At 37.6% G+C, this 19,413-nt stretch overlaps 1 protein-coding gene across 2 annotated transcripts in view; it reads left to right on the forward strand.

Moving 5' to 3' along the window:
- FBN2 (fibrillin 2) overlaps nt 1–19,413 on the forward strand; it is a 155,305-nt gene that overhangs the window by 21,698 nt on the left and 114,194 nt on the right. For both annotated transcript variants that reach the window (XM_072359077.1, XM_072359076.1), the window contains exon 6: nt 16,288–16,485. In XM_072359077.1, the coding sequence (XP_072215178.1) occupies nt 16,288–16,485 (198 nt within the window). The remainder of the gene's footprint in view (nt 1–16,287; nt 16,486–19,413) is intronic.

A 19,413-nucleotide genomic window follows, 5' to 3' on the forward strand; every position in this document is an offset into this window, starting at 1 on the left:
AGAAAAGCACAGTCAGTAAAGCTGAATTGAATGACAGCGGCATAAGTGTAAAATCTGTATCAGACAGACCCTGGTAAGAGGCATCCTGATGAGCCCCTTGGAAAATGATGACTTTAGTGTTCAAGGTCAGTTTGTAGCCAAGTTTCAACATATTGTCCTTTCACTGCAGTGGAATGCTGCACACTGTAACGCTATCAGCACATTTGAAAAATCTGTAGTAAGGTATTGGCTTGGAATCTTGATATGACACTAAACTCACAGAGGTGTTAAAAGCTCTGCTACGAGAACTTTGGATGAATTTCAGGAAAAGCAGAAAGAAGATTGGTAATGTTAGGTCTTAACTGTGGTCTTAAATATAAAGTGAATAGAAGAAGGATGATAATAATTGTTAGAAAGGAAATAGAACAGAGAAGAAATGGTGGAGGTCTGCTTTCTCTTCTCTGCATCTGTAGCTACTCTGTGTGCCTCAGTAAGAACGTTTCCTTCAGTATGTGGCTTTGTGGAGCTGTGGCAGTCTTACATTCTTATCCTTTCTATGTAAGTTTGCTTTTTACTACAAGTTTTCAAGCATTCTCAGTTTTCTGTGGTGTGAAGAATGGAACTTGCATTTTGAGTCAGACCTGATGTTGCAACAGATGATGAAAAAAGTTGGGTATCACTTTGTCACAGAGTTACCTAGATCAATCTGTGTCTGTGACAGGGGGGCAGTAGGCCCATGGGTCCCCCAGCCCCTGACAAATGGGGAAGGGAAAAAGGGGAAGGGATAGGGAGATGGGAGCTGGGCTCAAGGAAACAGAGAAGCGGCAATGATCTATGGAGGAAAACTTATTTTACTAATTACAATCTAATTGAAATTGAGACTAATAAATCAGGTAAAATAAGAGAGAAACACACTTGAATTTACAGATGCTTCTCCTGGGTGTTTGCAGGGTGAAACTAACCTCAGTGAGGGTAATGGCAATTTAGTTAGTAGCACCAAAGCTACATATTCTGTTGAAAGAGCTTGTAGGAGAATGTGTGCTCATTTGTCAGTTTTGCAACTGCAATACAAAGTGTATTTTCTGAAGAAGAAACCACTGACTAGTGGTGTAGCAGGTTATTCAACAAATCACGTTGTAAACAGTTATACATCTTCAGATTTAAGAAAACATCTCTTGAAGGTTGTGTTTTGCTTCTGCAGACTAACGCATTGTTCAGACTTTTATCATACGTGCACAGCTTTCTATTTCATGCGAGCTGTCATCTGATTTTTCAAGTCGGTTGTGGCATACGTTATTTCTGCTAAAAAATGGATGATGACAGAAGATTTCCTCACTTCAGTCAGTGACTTAATATACATCATCATCTACTCTCAGGGCTGGGGAAGGACAGGAAGTTTTAGTGGCATGGTAATCATATGTGATTGCTTCTCTGCTGGAGTTTTCCTGTTGGGAAGCAGGTGTGTAACAACATTTTAATGTGGCTGCATGGTTATGGTAGATGACATTGTCTACTATGCACAGTTATTTGACATCCATCTCATATTATGTTTTTTATTCATCAAAAGAATCAAGTCACTTTCAGTGTCTGGGTTTTACAAAGGTGATGAATGCAATTTCTTACAGATTTATTAGGTGCTTTGGGCATTGTTTGGAATTTGGGCTGTAATACAGATAGCAGAATCCTGAACTATACTTGGTGTACTGCTTTTACAGTGAGTGCAACTCCGCAGGGAAAAATATGTTTAGAGCTGATGTCCAAAGCTTCTCCTCAAGCCTTAAAACTGTCATATTAAACTCTTTCTTCTGCAGGAATCTTTATGTTGTCATTTTCTTTAGCTATAGTTCTATTCTTTCAGATAAACTCTTACCTGCCATGCCTAGAGAAAAGCATCTCCATAATGTCATGTTATCAAGCCCTGTTGTCTACATTTTTCCATACTGTGCTGCCCTACTCCCTTGTTATTCTTCCATTTTGGGGTCAGGCACAGTGGGCTGTTTCTGTAATCCTCCGTATATTTTCAGTGCCAGCATGCATTTCCAGAGTGAATGCATCATGCCTCAGTTCCTTTATGTATGTTACTCTAAATCTGCAGATCACGTCAGCTAAAATTTTTATTTTAACTTTTACTGCTTCAGGACTTTGAGCTGTGTCTGCTTTTTATGTCCGAAATTTAAAACTTTGTGTGCAAGATGTGGAGAGTATTTTCACGTTTTTCAGCATTTGTGCCTAGCAGCATGGAATACTGGAAGAACTCAAAAGGAGAATCCTTGATAATTTTTTACCTCATTTCAACAGTTCCAACTGATGTCACTGTGAGTTTTGCTATTTCACTGTAATATGTATGGCTTTTTAGACTTTGTACTTCCTGAGACATAATCTTACCTCAGCTAAGCAGTCTGACGCACCCAGAATTTCCTTGCTTCTGAATATTTGTGTAATACAAGCTTAATCTGCAATATCTGCAGTAAATGGAAAGTTTAAGAAAGGCCTCTCAGCTAAACCCAAACCATCTGAAATTAATAAAATATAACAATGGAAGAGATGTTTTCTAGTATAGAAATCATATCTTTTGAAACTATTTTTTTTTTTTTTCCCCCGAGAAACAATTCTCTTTGAAATCCTGGTTGACTAAAGTTGGAGATCAGTGTCATAAAATTCAATCTCAGATGGTACAAGTTGGAATATTGTCTACTGTTATGTAGTTGTTTGACTACTGAGTGCAAGTGTGACAATTTATACATACGTAAGAAAAGATGTTAACTCTGTTTTAGAAAAAAAGGTGTCTAATGCAAAGTTAATTATTGATAAAAACTTCATGTGATTATTCAGAATTTTCACTTTTGTGTAGTTTAGTAGAACTGGAAATTAATGTTGCTGCATTTTATCGCCACTTCCAGACCCTTTTTATTTGTCTGTTGTAAGTGCAGGTTGCATTATGCTTCATGGTACCAGTGTAGAGCTCTAGGTCTCCCTGGGGTCATCATCCTGCCAGAGGAAAAACCTTGAGAGCATGCAGCAGTTACTGTTTTATTACTTCATTAAATTGACTTAAGTTGTTCCAATATAACCTTGTGTTTTGCCTGCAGAAAAGACATTTTAATCAAGGTGGAAGACACTGTTTTAGTGATCTGCATAATTTATGTCAGCTTCTGGAGCAATTGTTTTCAGTCATAAACCAGTACAGGGAAATTGATCAGTGCTGCTTTAACATCACAAGGGATCAGCCTGCTCACATGAGCTAGCAGAGTAAAGCCATTGTTTCAGCTCCTTTAGAGAAGGTATCCAAAACATGTTCTGAGTGCAGCACAGAAATAACAAGTTTTGTTCTTTTTGATTAGGGAACGGTTTCACTTAATTTCTATTATCATACCTTAGATGATGAAAACTTTTGTAATGTGGTGAGTATTTTACAATGTAGAACAATACAAAAGTTCTCCAAACCACAGATCTTCATATTAGTTAACCTAAAACTTTATGAACTGTGAAGAACTTTTGTTTTATTTCTTCAGCCAGCAGCTTGGAAGAAATAGGGTGGCTTTCTTCTTGTGTCATTGTATGTCAATAAAACTCCTTTTAGCTAGTTCCAGAAAACTCTTCTCCAAAGGTGTAGTGCTATTGCTTTATACTGTGTTTTTAGAATGTCCTTCTGTGTCTCTGTTGTCAGTCCCACATAAACATAAACCAAGCAGGTATATCCCGAGTCTTCTCAGATGCAATGAGAGTACTATCAAGGCAAACTATCAAAGCTATAGTAATACAGATTCTTACAAGATACTTCCCTGGTCAAAACAGTCAAGCAACCAACCTGTCTTTATCAGCAGTACTAATTCACTTTTCAGAGCTGGAAATAAGAAGAGATGAAAATCTCATAATGACAAAAGCAGTGTGAAGGTTAGTGTTCGCCCCTTGAATTTGTTAATTTTCAGTATGATACTTTATAGGTTTTTATTACTAATACATTGGCAATTAAAATCTGAAATGAGTTCACACTCTGGATGGACTATGAAATTTCATATCCCTCCCTACCACTGCTAACAAGCTTCTTGTAAACCACACTATCACTCTAGTACTGAAAAAAGGTATCCTTTGGAATAGTAAATGTACATTCAAAAATTGTTTTACGCATTCTCAGTGCTTAGAACTGAGTGCTGTCAAAGTGTTTAAACCTGTGGAGCATGTTGGCAACACTAGTTATGTCATTGCTCAGGCTGATTTTAGTGGTTGTAGTTTTGATATCCATATAATCGTTTATTCCGAAATCTTAATGTATGTAATTGTATGCTGTTGTTTCCAAATTCTTAGATAGGAGTGTGCAGGAAAGCATATTTAAGGTATGCTAGCCTGCTAAGCAGTTGATAATGTTGTAAATTGTAACCATATATATAATATATGCAGGAAAAGAGAATTTATGTGTACTTTTGTATAGGTAATAACATATTTTATATTGCAGCTATCACACAGAATGATCTAACTTGCTCTTGATAAGCCCATGAGGAAAGTCATCATATGTAACATGGTGACCTGTTCCTTTTAACTTTGGGTGTATGCATGAAATGTTCTGTGCTCTCACAGGTTCTGTATTAAGTAGAGAAGTTGAGAAGCATCACAAGAAGTATAAAATGGAAAGTATAGATATATTTGTTTAACAATTTGAACAGTATTTGCACAGAGACTTAATGGAATCACATAAGTTGGGACCTTTATGTCCTTCAGGCCCAACCCCAGCAGGGATACCCAGAGCAGGGTGCCCAGGCCATGTCCAGGCAATTTTGGAGATCTCCATGGAGGAGACTGCACTGCCTGTCTGTGTCCCAGTGCCAGTGCTCCTTCACTCACACAACACAGAAGTGCTGCCTGATGGTTCTGTGTCTGCATCCTGAGTTTGAGTTTGTGCCCATTGCCTCTGGTCCTGGCATAGGGCACTACTGATAAGAGCCTGGCTCTGTCCTCTGTGCACCCTCCCCTCAGGTGCTTATGGGCATGGATGAGATTCTCTTGAACCTCCTCATGATTCTGAAAAATAAGCAATGAGAAGCTTGTTTCTTTTTTTGACTTTTCCCATATAGGGTGTAGTCATTCAGTGTTAATCTCATATTTGTTTTGATTAATAAAAAAGGAGTTTAGTAAAAAAGTCAAAATGTTGAGCCAGGAGGATCAGTGTAGAAGACAAAAAGCTGTGGGGCTGTAAAGGATCTCTTGGTTGGGAGCTAGACAGATACCAGATATGCAGAAGTAATTTCCTTGCTTTATTCTCCTGCTGTGTTTTTTGCACACTAGGGCAGTTCTGCTACCAGCTGCCTGACTGATTTTGTATTAGAGATGAGATTTTTACAAGATGCAGGAGCTCTTAGCAGCTGCCAAGAGTAGTTCGAGTTAGCTTCAGAGCATCTTTCTGCTTACTTCTGGTGAGGATGAAATGCACTGTGCACATATCTGCCTGTCCGTGACATGACTTCACTCTGTCTCTGCATGCAATCTTCCCCTCCACCCATTGCCCCTCTTGAGGTTCCTGCTGGCAGACTAATGAGGGGCTTCTGCTTCTGCAGATTCCTAAGAAATAACGGATGCCAATGCAAATATGCTTTTTGGGTTTGGTCCTGTACTACTAAGTCTGGCAGAAGTCCCAGAGAAGCTACTGGGAGTTTTGATTAAGAACAGAGTTCAGATCCAGGGCCACTGTTCGAGTTTCAGCACAGATCTTCTGATATTGCCAACCTAACTGCCCTGGTCTATAAGAACTAGAAAATGGAGGCTCGGAGGTGTTTTGGTTACTCAGTTTGGGATGGTCAAAAAGTGAGGCTTACGTAGCTGATGAAGGGCATACTGGATTTAAGAGTTTTAATTATTTTGACAGCATTGGGCAGCACAGAAATTATGTATTGGAAAGAAGAAATTAATTTCAAATTATTGCTGAAATTGAAATGAAGTAAACATGAAGTTTGGAAGTACTTCGTAGTTTACCTGCCTTAAGTCTTCTGCTGTGTCTGACTTCATCAGTATTAGTTATGCAGCACCTAAAAAGCTATAAATACTCTAATAAAGATTATATAGAGAAGAGTACTCCAGGTACTATCAGACATGGCCTTTGCTGTAGAGGATCAGCAGCAGATTATGCTCAGGCTTGCAAAATACTGGAGTGCCAAAGGAAATGTGGTTTATTCCATTTCAGTGTAGTAGGTCTCTAAGAAATGGCAGTGAATTCTTTCTCAAGAGATGATGATTCATGTGAATGAATGCCTGTCCTGTTCTTTGATTGTTAAAAGATACTGTGATTTACAGTGTCCCATTGAAAACACTGTGTAAGCTGAAGAGTAGTAGTTTCATTTTCTATTTTTGATGAACAAAAGCCAGAGATCTGAAGAGGGGGAAACTGTGTTTATTCCACTCCACAGAGAGACCTCCAGTAAATAGTTACTGGCTGGGATTTTAGTTTATTATCAACTCAAGAAGAGTATCAGGATAGTCTAGACAGTCATCTGGAAAAGTGTTTCTAGCAAGCTAAAAGTGTTTTTTTAGTTTTTTTCTTAAGAGCTATGTATGAAACAGTTATTTTTCTCCATTTCATTACATTAACAAAAGAATTCAGCTGCATGTCTGTGGCTTTCATAGGATTTCTGTTCTGCTAGCACTTTTTACATATTTTTTCTTAATTTATGCAGGAGTGTTTTATGAAATGTTTTTTCTCTTTTGTTTTGGGCTTGTGCAATTAAAAGCAGTTTCTGAGAAGAATCACAAATAACTGGGGAGTCCACGGGGCTGTAGGTCATCCACTCCTGTCTGACCTCAGCAGGGGCTCTTCTGCGTGTGATGGTGCCTGACTTTCCTTTGCCTCTGAACTATGTCCAGCTGGGGTCTAAAATGTAGACACTGTCTCCTTTTTGATCTTCCTTCTTGTTTTTGGCCAGAAAATGTAGCGTGCAGATTGCCAGTGGATCAAAAAAAAAACACCTCACCTCCACCAACAACAAAAAACCCAAAACCCACATCTCTACATAATTTTGAATTAAATTTAAATGATTTTCATTTCATAGCAATTAAAAAATGTATGTTTTCACCTTTAAATTGTTCTCTGTTCTTTTGGCTAACTGAGAAATGTCCCAGCGTAACATGATGAGATCAGAGTTTCTGAGAATAATTAAGCATTTTCTCTGGACCTGTTCTCTAATTCTTCTTCATGTGAGTAGTCTTAACCAGAATAAGCTGGCTCGCTGTCATTAGTGGGGTTGTCTGCTGGTATGCTTAATGACTCCCAGAGGGGCTCGGGGGTGCTGGAGTAGGGGAACAGTTGCACTGTTCTTCACCACTCTTAAAAAGTTTGTAACACCTGAAAGATTTAATCTTCACATTTCCTCCTTACTGGCGAGAGCTTGCATTCTTTTGTTTGAACTATACTGAACAACATTAATTGCAGAGGGAAAGCAGGGCATGACAAAAAGATGTGGAAGGTGTAGCTGAAATTTTAACATTAAAGTCCAGAAACATGGCTCATTTCCTTTGCAATCATATGCCAAGGCACTGCCTTCTTCGTTTTCTGGGATAAGAAGGAATAAGAATATGATGTGCACTTGTCTGTCTTTCCAGAGCACACACTATAATGATAAATGTGTTTCTGTTATGTGGGCAAATCATGGCTTGTCTCTGAAATCTGAATACGTGGTTTTGTGCAGAGTACAGAGCTTCAACTGGAGGAAGGAGATCCTCTTGTATCATTTAAAATTGGGCATTCTGCTGTCAGGCCATTTTAGAAATCCTTCCGTGCTCTCATGTCTAACCTGCAAGGCTTTGTGGGTAGTATGGCGTACTCTCACAGTGAGAGTTCATTCTTACTGAACTGCAAAAACTCATTTAGACTATAAAAATATAAATATGTATATAAAGTAAAGGACATTTACTTTTTCGCTTGTAGAAAAGAAATGATGTTGAAGGTGGAAATCAGTTTGGTAAAAGACAGGAAACCTAGGGGTGTGATTTCTTTGCTTTTTAAGAAAGGCCCCGTTGTTGACAAGCAGAGGAGATGTAGGCTTTGCTGCAGTTCTGTTGCAGAGGCTGGAAAGAGCTGCTGATGTTTGCTTCAATACCAAGGTCCAGTATTGACATATTGAAGGTTGCAGCTTCACTCTGGTCTTTCAGTAGTTAGTGGAATAAGGTCTTATCCTACTCTTTTTGGTAGAGAGGAAAAGCCCTGTTTTTCCTTCCATTGAAGATTTGAAGTGTGGGTCTTTAGATTTTAGTGAGCAGGGATGTTACTTGCCCTGTAATAAATAGGTCTGGATGAGCATGGATTGTGGATCAGAATGCTGTTTGCTGGGGATTTTTGTAGCTCAATCTGAGAAAACAGGACAGAGTGGTGAGCAGCAGGATGCAGTTACTTCATTGTTTTTAATTCTGTGAACACCTCAGCACAGTAAAGATGTAAGAAGCTATTTACACTGGAATAGTAAGAATAAACTTCTGAGCTTTGCAAAACAAAATAAATGTAATTTCTCATTGCGCACATTTTGCACAGAGGTAAGTTAGACTGCAACTTCTTAGAATAACTGATACTTCCTAGTTCGTCAGCTTACGTATTTGTGTGTAGAAATGTTTCATGAGGGCAAAATATCCAACCTCGAATGCAGACTTTGTTTATATAGGAGTGGTACATCTGGAAGTATACCGGTATCAAGATATCTATATGAAGGTATACAAACTGGCAATGGAGGCCTTGCTGGAACCAAGATACAGGAATTATTACTTACCAGCATTTTTTCTTTTTATTCATTTATTTATTTATGGCCATCAGTGTATGATACTGCAGTTGCATATGGAAGAAGCTTCTTCCAAGAATTTTTCCCAGTATTGTTTTGCTATTCGTGGGATTCTGTTGCTTTCAAAAGGAAAATACTTGTGTAAGTCCATCTTACACTGTATTTCTTTCTTTCTCTCCTTCTTGTGTGTTTATGTTTTTAAAAGTATATCTTACATTTTTAAACCATTTTTCTTGTTGTTTATATTAATTACAGAAAATAGCACTTATTTCAGAAGTATGGTTGATTATCTGTTACTTTGCTGTCCTTTCCCAAAGATCTGCAGATACTACTACAAAACTTCTACTGTCCCGTGTCTGCTTAAAACTGACATAATATCAATTATAATAAAATGGGTGTGCAAACTCAGGAATGTTGGTTTTGGAAAAGAGCTGCTTTCCCTCTTCCAGCATAAGGAAAATGAGAATGTGCTTAGAATGGACATGACAGCAGTGTTGGTGGAAACTGGAATTTTGCTAAAAGCTACAAAGCCCACATAGACTGCTGCATTAAACATGTCCTTTTTTTTTTTTTTTTCTTCTTCTTTATTTTTTTTTTTTTCCTCTTTAATTTAGAGGTACTCTCCACTCACTTTTTAATTGCCATGTGTATATAAAGCTGCCTAATCAATCACAGGAATTTGCTTGATGGAAAGTCTTGCATCACAGCACTTGGTCAGAAATAGTCTTGTGGGACCAGTAGAGTAGTTGTAAGAATTAAACCTGAAAATGGAAGCTGTCAGCTCTATGAAAACATTCAAGGCTTCATAATACATTTAACATAAGTATTCAAAAACTTTTTAAACTAAACAGTTCTTCTTCAGCGCTACATATCAAAATAAATTTTGACAAATTTTAAATAAAAATCCTTGTTTCATTCAGTGACCACAGAATCTTGTGGGGATCTGTCTCAACTTTTGGGAGTTACCTATGATTTAAAATGTTTAAAAGACTTCAGTGTTCATTATTTATATGAATCATAAGCCTAATTAGGGACTTGACATACAAATTTTCTTGAATTAAAAAAAAAAGGAAGTGGAAAGGAGGTGGCTCAGACGTTACTATTCAGGCTTTGGTTTATATGAACATCTTAGTCTAAATAGCTGTACTGCCCATAGATTATTTTTTCCAACAGAAATTAATAGCTTTGCCAAGTCTCTTTCATTTTCCAAGAGACTAGCTCTCATTTCCAGCCAACAATCTTTTTTCCGCAATTTGTTGGATGTCACCTTCGACAAAAATGCTTTTTATTTATATCAAGCCTGAATCAGAACAATTCATCTAACTTCTTGGTACCTTTAAAATCTCCCTTATGGTGATCCCTTGTTGTTGGCAGCTACGTATTACTGCAGAAAAGAACAAATTTTCTGTAGTTGGATGATTAAGATATTGAGGGAAAAACAGTTCTAGATAATCTTTAGTTGAACAAAACATATGTACTTTTGTAGCATTTAATCTTTTTGCATGCTCTGAGTTATGATGGTGGAGTTCAATAGGAAGGATAATGTTTGTGTATCCATACGTTTCAGGTTTGTGGTCTGAACTTGATTTCTGCCATGGGTACTATCAATCATTTCATACTTGGATGAAAATTTAATCAAGGAAAAACGTAGTGATGTCCCTTTTTTTTTTTTTTTTTTTTTTTTCCATGCATACAGAGATCTGTGCAGAGCTGTCATTTGTGTTGGTTCAGTGGGAGAATGGGGGGTGTGCCATGCTCTACCGTTATGGTAGAGTCATGGATTGTGTTACTCGTCACTGCAGGTGGACAGAGGTCAACTACACATTACATTTTCAAAATATTTAGATTAATGTTTCAAATGATGAAATTATGATACTGAAAAATCTCATCAGTATTCAAGGAGCAGGTGCTGCAACAGGTAGCAAAAATAAATCTCTGGTTCTTGGAGACTTTGGAATGTTAATGGAGTTTTTGGGAAAGTTATCCACAGAATCCTACCAGAACTGAAATGGAGGCAGTTGCAGCTGCAGCACAGTTTGGTTTGGAGCATCATCTGACAGCATGAGTTTAACTTCAGATCTTTGCCAAAATAGTCTTGATCTGCTTACCTGGGCGTCATTCACTGTGCCACTATTTTGTGTCAAAATGGAGTAGCGTTCTTTATAACACAAATGGTGGATAACAAACTTCCAGCATTCAAAGCCTAAATTATTAGGTATTAGGTTGTTTATCTAACAGTGCTCATATATGAAATAGATTTTTGAGGTATCCATAATTTTGAGGTAATCAGACTTACTATATTTGAGCCTTTAGTTGAAGCTAGATTGATTTATTTTCTGATCACCTCATTAATATTTGCTAGATCATATCTGTGAGAGAATGGGTCAGTGTAAAGTCATTTTGAAGGGCAAATACACTGTATACAAAAGTAAAACAGGTTTTCCCCAATACTAGGTTTTGTATTCTAATTGACAAAGTTGGGGAGACATATTTATAAATACTTTGTTCACTTCTTATGTGAATCGGACTGATCAACGTGCTTAATGTTTCTGGTATTATACTTTGTGTTACCGAAGTATCAATATTCCAGATAGCTTATAGTTGAAACTATTTACATCCAGACACATTACTTCCTCATTTAGTTATGGTTATATGGAGTTTTGTTTAAGTAAAAATGATGAAGAGTCATCACAGTTTCTTCCTGCTAATCTTTCTAGCACTCAAAGTGAAGTATAGGATTAATTTTAATATGTTGCTCCAGTGCTACACTTTCAGCCTTACGGAGCTTTTATGTATGTGGGGTTTATGTGGGTGCAGGGCACTGCAGCTGCACCTCCAGTACAGTTGGTCTTCACACAGAAGTGACATTTTGATCTTGGAAGCTTTAAATTAAAATTTCAATCTGTGAGAAGAAACATCAGTTTTTTGTCTTCTTCCATATGATCTGTAAGGGACATTCCAGCAAGTTAGGTACCTTTTTTCCTCTCATTTTTCTTTCTGTCTCACTGTTTTAACTTTCCAGTTACTGGAGAAGACATAAGAATTTCATGGGCAGCAGTAGGTAATTAGCGCAGCATGAATGCAGAGACAAAGTTTGACATCGTTAATATGGAAACAGGATACTTGTATATGTATCAGAATATTTTAGGGTTGTGTCCTGAATTAAAGCAAATGGTAGCTGGAATATTAAACACTGTGTTTCAGGTCTCAAGCTGTCAGGTGTTAGGCACCAGGAGAAAGCAAAGTGCGGCAGACAGATTATCCCATATCAACTTATGACAGGCTTTTGCACTTCCAGTTGAATCATTTGGTTCTGGCCAGAAGGTAGTGGAAAAAAAAAACAAAGTAGGTGGATATTGGACCATGTCCAATACTAGAATTATTAAGTTTCTAATCCTTGTGACAGGCTCCCTGTCAAATGTTTTGTTTTTTTTTTTTCCTTTTCCAAATTGGGACTGATGAAAAAGATTTCAGAACACTGATTGTCCCATGTAGTCTGTGTGAATACAGAAAATACACTTCCACAAAGGCACAGATATGCTGTGGTACAGTTAAATTTAGAAGTCCAGTCTGCTATTTCCAGATCTTTTTTTTTTTTTTTTTTCCTCTTTCCCCTTAACGTTCATGCCAAGAAAAAGTGTGTCATAAAAATTAATGATAATAAGAATTTTGATTGTTGATAAAGACTGTCACATTCATCAAGTGATGGTGCATACTGAATACAACTTTCTGAGGTTAAAGAAAATGAGTAACACGTATGTGCTGAAAATCACTTTCTTTCACCAAGACAGTTACCCTTTCTAAGCAAAAAATGATTTGTAACATATGTTCTAACATATGTTCTTTCTGGCAAAGTTATTCCAGCAGCAATGTTGGGTAAAGAGCAAATGAAGAAATACCTAAAAATAAAACAATATGAAAAGGATGATTGATTTATAAATTCAGGAATTTTAAGATCAGATGGACCATTAAAATAATCTGTCTGATACGCTTTGTAAGGAAGACCATAGTCTATCGCAGGGTAAATTGTGAATCAAATCTACAGCTTCACTTAAAACTACAAGGTGTCTCCAGGCTTGCCTCTTGTCTTAATGTATTTGCTTCAGTAAAGTAAGTATATGCTATGTTACCAAGTATCTTTATATAAACAGCTGTACATTACTCTCAATCCAAGCATTCTTTCCTTCCCTTTTTATTGTGAAACCTTATGTCTCTCATCTTCTTCGGTTGGAAGACCAGCTGTTGCTCAGATCTTGCTGAAGATCTTTAGACTTCATTATTTTGGATAATCTGAATGCATTAAGGTGTTTAAAATTCATATATTTTTAGTGGATACAAATAATTTTCTTTTTTAAATACTAGTAAAATATTAGTATTAATACAAACCATACTTCTGAAACTTCTCATTACTCTTCTGACTCATTGCATAATAGGTAGATCACTCTGAAAATAATGCTCCTTGTTTATTTGTGTGGAAACTACTACAAAGATCACAATAACACTACATAACAGAGACAGTTCTCTGCTATAGAGCACTGATTTTCAGCACAGTCACCACCATTAGCTATGCATTTTCACCAGTGATGAATTGGAGGAAATTCTTTACTCAGAGGACAGTGAGGCCAGCTGCCCAGAGAAGCTATGGTGTCCCATCCCTGGAGATGCTCAAGGCTGAGCTGGGTGAGGCCAAGAGTAAGGAATACTGAACCAGATGCCATGTTTAAGTTTTGCTGAGAAATCATGTGTTGAGTTGCCCTCTGGGAATATATCCATGCCCATCTGGGCTTGTAAAGAATTCCATCTGTGAAGTAGGACAGCATTTGTTGTTACCATACAGATCAGTGTGCCTCAAGAAATCATGCTTTCTTGTGTTACTGAAAGCCTTACTCTTGATAATGATTGTAGATTAATTTTACGCCACTGGATCATAGATAATATTTCAAGGTTTCACTATGCACCTCCCTTTTATCTTCAGCTTCATAATTTTGAAAAGCTCATTCATGAGGATTCTAAAATTAAACTGAATTTTGAGGTAAGCTTCAGTCTTTATTGATCTGTTATTGAATGGACAAAAATTCTGTAAGGTGCAGGTTACAGTCTGGTAGTCAGCTCTCAGTACATAGAGTACAACATAGCCATTCCCAGAATCTGCCTGTTATGTGTACTTGAGTAATTAAGGAGAAGATAAAATGAGTTAAGTCTTTTTAATCATCTGCATTATAGTCATATTAATAGTGTATATAATCTACTTGACATTAGAATGAGAGTCTGTTCATCGAACAGCTAGTAGTAAAATCTTTTTCGATACATATGCAGCTGATTACTTTCTCTGTGTGACATATGGAATGCTTTTATAGATGATATTAGGCCATAAATAATGATACATCCAATTGCTAAAGAACACAGTACTGTTTTCCAAGAATAAAATAGCATTGTCATTGAGTTCAATAGCTAAATTCCCATTTGCTTTCACTGGGGCCAGGATTTAATTCCATTTATTTCAGATCTTGAATTCTGAATAGTCTGGTTTTTCTTCTGATAGCAGTCTGACCATTGCTGATGATCTGCAGGTTAAATATGGTCTATCACATATTTCCTCAGTTTTATGACACCTGAGTAAACTTTATATGAGTGAAATATACAGTCACAGTCTGTGATAGGGTCTTCCTTACACTTCTTAAATGAAGTCCAGACAAGACTGCAGTGTTTATGGAATTGAAATCTTATAGTTGGAGTTTGTGATTTAAATATTTGTCATTCTCATATGAGGCTCTTGCTTGATGAAATTGTTGTTTTTTCTCAGTCATCAAGGTCTGATTTTGGTATCTGTAATTTGGCAGAGACCTTGGATTTAATTAAACTGAAACTGTTGTGAAGCAGCCTGTGTTCCAGTATGTTGGAAGAAAGATCACTGAAACCAAACTTCAATGAACAGGATTTTCTTTCTGTGGTGAACATTTTTTTGTGGGTGCTCCCTCCCTGGAAACATTCAAGACCAGGCTGGATGGGCCCGTGAGCAACCTGGTCTGGAGGGAGGTTGTCCCTGCCTATAGCAGGGGTTTGGAATGAGGTGATCTTACAGGTTCCTTCCAACCCAAACCATTGTATGGTTCTATGATTTTATTTAAAGAACTGGTTTGGTTACCTGATGGACAGGTATTGCTCTAGTGCAGAAGTCTAAAAATAATATTCTTATGGAAGTCAAGAGACATGAAAATTCACAGTGCCTTCAGGATATTGAAGATACGTTAATCTTGTTTGATACACAAACAGTGCCTGTTATTATACATTTTTCTTACAGATACTTACGTACTTGCTTAACTTTGTTAATGTGAAGAACCCAGTTGAAAATATTTTCCATTGTGCATAAATAACTGTCACGAAGTCTTTCCCAAAGAGATGTCTGAATGAACCCTGTCAAAGACAGGGAGCAGAACATCTATTTCTCTTGAGCTAGCTTTTACTTCAGAAGACTTATTTCTTAGTCCAAAGAAAACGAGTATGCTAGGAGGACTGTTTTCTCCTTTTGCAAACACATAGAAACTCTGATTTTTATACTTCTGGATGAATCTAAAAAGCATCAGCTATAGCCTGCTTCTCAGTCCATTTGCATACTAAAGAGCAGAAGGCAGTATGTGTCTTAGACATCAGATTTGGAATCTCTTTTTATTAGGAAAAAAGCATTAGAACATGACAGGATAACTCAGAGAACATAACCCCACTGCTATGTCTTTTTTCACATGACAATGTCCTGTGGAAGCTTTGCACTTTCTTGTCCCCTCCCCCAGCTCCCCCTTAAAGTTTCCATAAGGATATGAAATCTGAGTCAGAGCAACCATCTGTTTCTCATTTGTTGCTAGAGAATTTGAACTAATAGTTCCCAGTTTATGTTTCCTCATAAGGTCAGAAAAATCCTTCTTTATATACAGGTTGAACCCAAATAACTAAATCATTTAACAGAATTTGATCTGGAGTATATTTTCATACTGTTTGTATGTTGTGTTCAGCGAGCTGAATATAGCTTGAATAGTCTGTTGGTTTATCTTATCCCTCTGAAAGTAAATGGTATTCTAATTAGTCCTCTGCATGCTGTGCTTTTTTGCATTAAACATTCCAGCAGGATTCTGTGGCAGTCTCTGGCAAGGCCTTGATCAAAGTAGAGTGAACAAATGTGTGGCTTCTGTGTTCTGGAGCTTCTTCCCATCTACCACCATCAATTTACTTAGGAGCTGGTCCTTGTTTGCCTGTTCTTTCCCAGTTTGTTAGCTTGTTTGTTTTAAAAACCCTTTTACTTATGGATTTTACTGATCTTAATTATTAAGCTGCCTTTTGTTACTCACGCTTATCAGAAGGTAAGACTGAAAGTTAAGATAACATCGCACAAATTAGTACATTCAGTGGAGTAGGTCATGCTACTTCTGTGAGCAGTAAGCTGATGTAAATTTCCAGGTCCTCCTGCCGTTTTTTGGTATAGGTGTTTACTTGGTTGAAAACAGATTCCTGCTTTATTTACTGCCACGCTGCCTCATGTAATACATTAATGTTTCTTCCTTTTCAGATTACAGAACAGGTCCTTGTTTCACACAAGTTAATAACCAGATGTGTCAAGGCCAGCTAACTGGAATTGTTTGCACGAAAACCCTCTGTTGTGCAACCATTGGGCGTGCATGGGGTCACCCCTGTGAAATGTGTCCTGCTCAGCCTCAGCCATGTCGTCGTGGTTTCATCCCTAATATTCGCACTGGAGCATGTCAAGGTAAGTCTTCTGGTATAAATTGTGCATGACTATTGTGTTGATGATATACATCTGGAAAGCGCCTCGTCCACTGAAATGAGTTCTCTGTTTTCCTTGTGTGTGTGTTCTAAATCTTACTTTTAACAAGACCGTCCATGCTCTATTTCTTCTAGACTTTATTGAGTGTACATTTAGAACAAATCACATGTGCCTGGAAAAAACAACAACACAGTTCCAGTCAAGGAGCCATAAATGTAGAGCCTGAAAAGGTCAGAATGTCTGTAGAATGCTGCAGTCAGCTGCTGCACTAGTGCACCAATTAGGCAACAGGAGTTGCTTTGGTCCTTAAATAATAGATGCATCATTCATTCTATTGAGAAACTCACTGTTTCTTGCCACTGAATACCTTTCTTTTTGAAAAGTATGGCCGTTACATAGGATTTTTTTAATCCCAGCATTGATATAAAGCAGTCCTTGCTCTACTCTGCGTAGATAAATCATCTGAGGTGCTTACAGGAAGGATGGAGAGGAATGCTTTATCAGGGAGCATAGTGTTAGGACAATGGAGATTGGCTTTGACTAAATGAGGGGACATTCAAGTTTGATGTTTGCAAAAATTCATTACTCAGAGGACAGTGAGTGCCTGGCACAGCTGCTCAGAGAAGCTGTGGTGCCCCATCCATGGAGGTGCTCAAGGCCAGGCTGGATGGGGTCCTGGGCAGCCTGAGCTGGTGGTGGGGGCAGACCCTGGTTGGGTCTGGGTGGGCTTTAAGGTTCTTTCCAACCCAGGTCATTCTTTAATTCTCTGTGATTCTTTTGTTATTTGCACAGTGCCAGAAAAATGTAGTGGTAAGGAAAGACTTCAGTCTTCCTAACAAATTTTAAAAAAGTTTAGTTGGAGAAACAGGGAAACTTTCCTAACTTATCTTGCATCTCTTTCTGTGATGGAAAGAAACCGGTCACTCCTTGTAGATCTTCACTGTAATCCTTTTATCCTTAAATATAAGCATCTATTATTTTGTTGCTGTTGATGAAATTACAGAACAAACTGTGTAAACAGTGCAGTAATAAGGGTCTTGTTAAGAAGAATATCATAGAACCGCGAGGTCGGAAAGGACCTATAAGATCATCTAGTCCAACTGTCCTCCCATTACCACTGCTACCACAAGCCACTAACCTATATCTTGTAGCTCCTCATCTGATGCCTCCTGAACACTGCCAGGGATGGCAACTCCACCACCTCCCTGGGCAGCCATTCCAGTGCCTGGCCACTCTCTGAGAGAAAAACGTTTTCCTTATGTCTAAGTGTACTGCTCTTGTATTAAATAAAGTTCGGTGTGCTCAGCCTGTACGTAGACTGCATTGTCATAGAACCTAACCTTCCCAAGGTGCAGTGGAAACCATGTGGGCACATACATTTGAATATATTGAATATATTTCCATTTTGTATAACTTCGATGTAGGACACCATCAACAACCACATTCCTTGCTTGAGGTCTTATATCTCAGGACACTTTTATGAGTGTTCTGTCTATTAATAGTGCAGATTAAGTTTAGCATTAAGAGTGAAGTTGCATACTGTAAATCAACGTGATTTCATTGATTCTGATTGTAAACCATGCAGTGCATTGATTTTACTGTTGCTTTCTCCTATGTTGTATCTTACTTCAGTGGCTTAAAATTGCACAAATATAAATGATCAGCAGTTTGGCTCTTTCATAGGTACTCTTGGTAAAAACTCTCTGCTAACCCAAGTTGAAAAAAATGAGAGAAAAGTGAGATGTTGTAAGATTTTTAATTATTTGGATTTTTTTGGTGTGTTTGTTTTGTTTTTTCTTTTGGTATCTGTTTTCCTTCACAAAGAGTTATTATTGACCTGAAACTACAGTTTGGGCTACTGTCTCAAATTCCTTTGTGGAAATCCTCTGGAACTGTTTTAGCAAAGGCATCTATTTTATTCAAAATACTAAGATTACTTTTAAGCAGCATAAATCCTTTCATTTTTTTTCATTTCAAATGTTTTCATTACTGTTTTCTGTATTTACACTGCTTGAAGCATCCACGTTCTACAGAGGAGAAATATTCAGCTGCACTTTTCCTAAAATGTCAGAAATAGTGCTCTGTCTGCTTTTAACAGCTTATGCTATACTCTTCATCTTGAATTGATTAGTATATTTCAGACATTCTTTTCATAACAATGTCATAAACAGAAACATTGTACTGAAGGCATGCATGTTGGTTGCTACCTCAAAGTCAAACTCTATTGTGTGATGAATATGCTGTCCAGATATAACAAACTCTTAAAACTTCTGTGCCAAACTAAGCCTGGCATGGCTTCTGGGACTTCATTTAATTTATGTGAGAGATCTGTAGAGTTCTTCAGCACCCATGTCTGCAAGACAGTGTTTTCTTTCTCTGCCAGTTTATTGTGTGTGGCAAAAATGTTTAACTTACTCAGTTAATGTAATTGCTGAATTCCACTGGGAAGTGTAAAAACAATGTGGTAGTCTACTGTGTGTGATGAATGAACAAAGGAAGCTTAAACAGCCATTTTTGCTACATTTTTGGCATAGTACTACTGTACAGGAAGATCTCATTGTATTTATGTCAGCAGGAGTTAGTGCGTGATGTTACTGGATGATAGTAAAGAAAAAAGATGATCAAAAGTTAGGTTTTATGTGTGGGAAGAGTGGGATGAAGGATTTCTTTGTTCTAAATCATTACCTCATTTACCCAACAGTTAAGACAGTCTCTTGCATGCTCTGAGTTTTGGTAATTGCTGTTATGTTTGCCATCTGGTCATACGCTGTATACTCTTCTGAATTATCACACTGCACAAATGGAGGAAAGGAGAGAGAGGTATACCACTTGCCATTATAGAGACTGCTTACTTTCTAAACTCCATATTGGGATTCATAGTCTGTAGAAATAAATTGCAGGTTTTTGCTA

The sequence above is a fragment of the Excalfactoria chinensis genome, chromosome Z (genome assembly GCF_039878825.1).
Source record: "Excalfactoria chinensis isolate bCotChi1 chromosome Z, bCotChi1.hap2, whole genome shotgun sequence".
Taxonomy (NCBI): Eukaryota; Metazoa; Chordata; class Aves; order Galliformes; family Phasianidae; genus Excalfactoria; species Excalfactoria chinensis.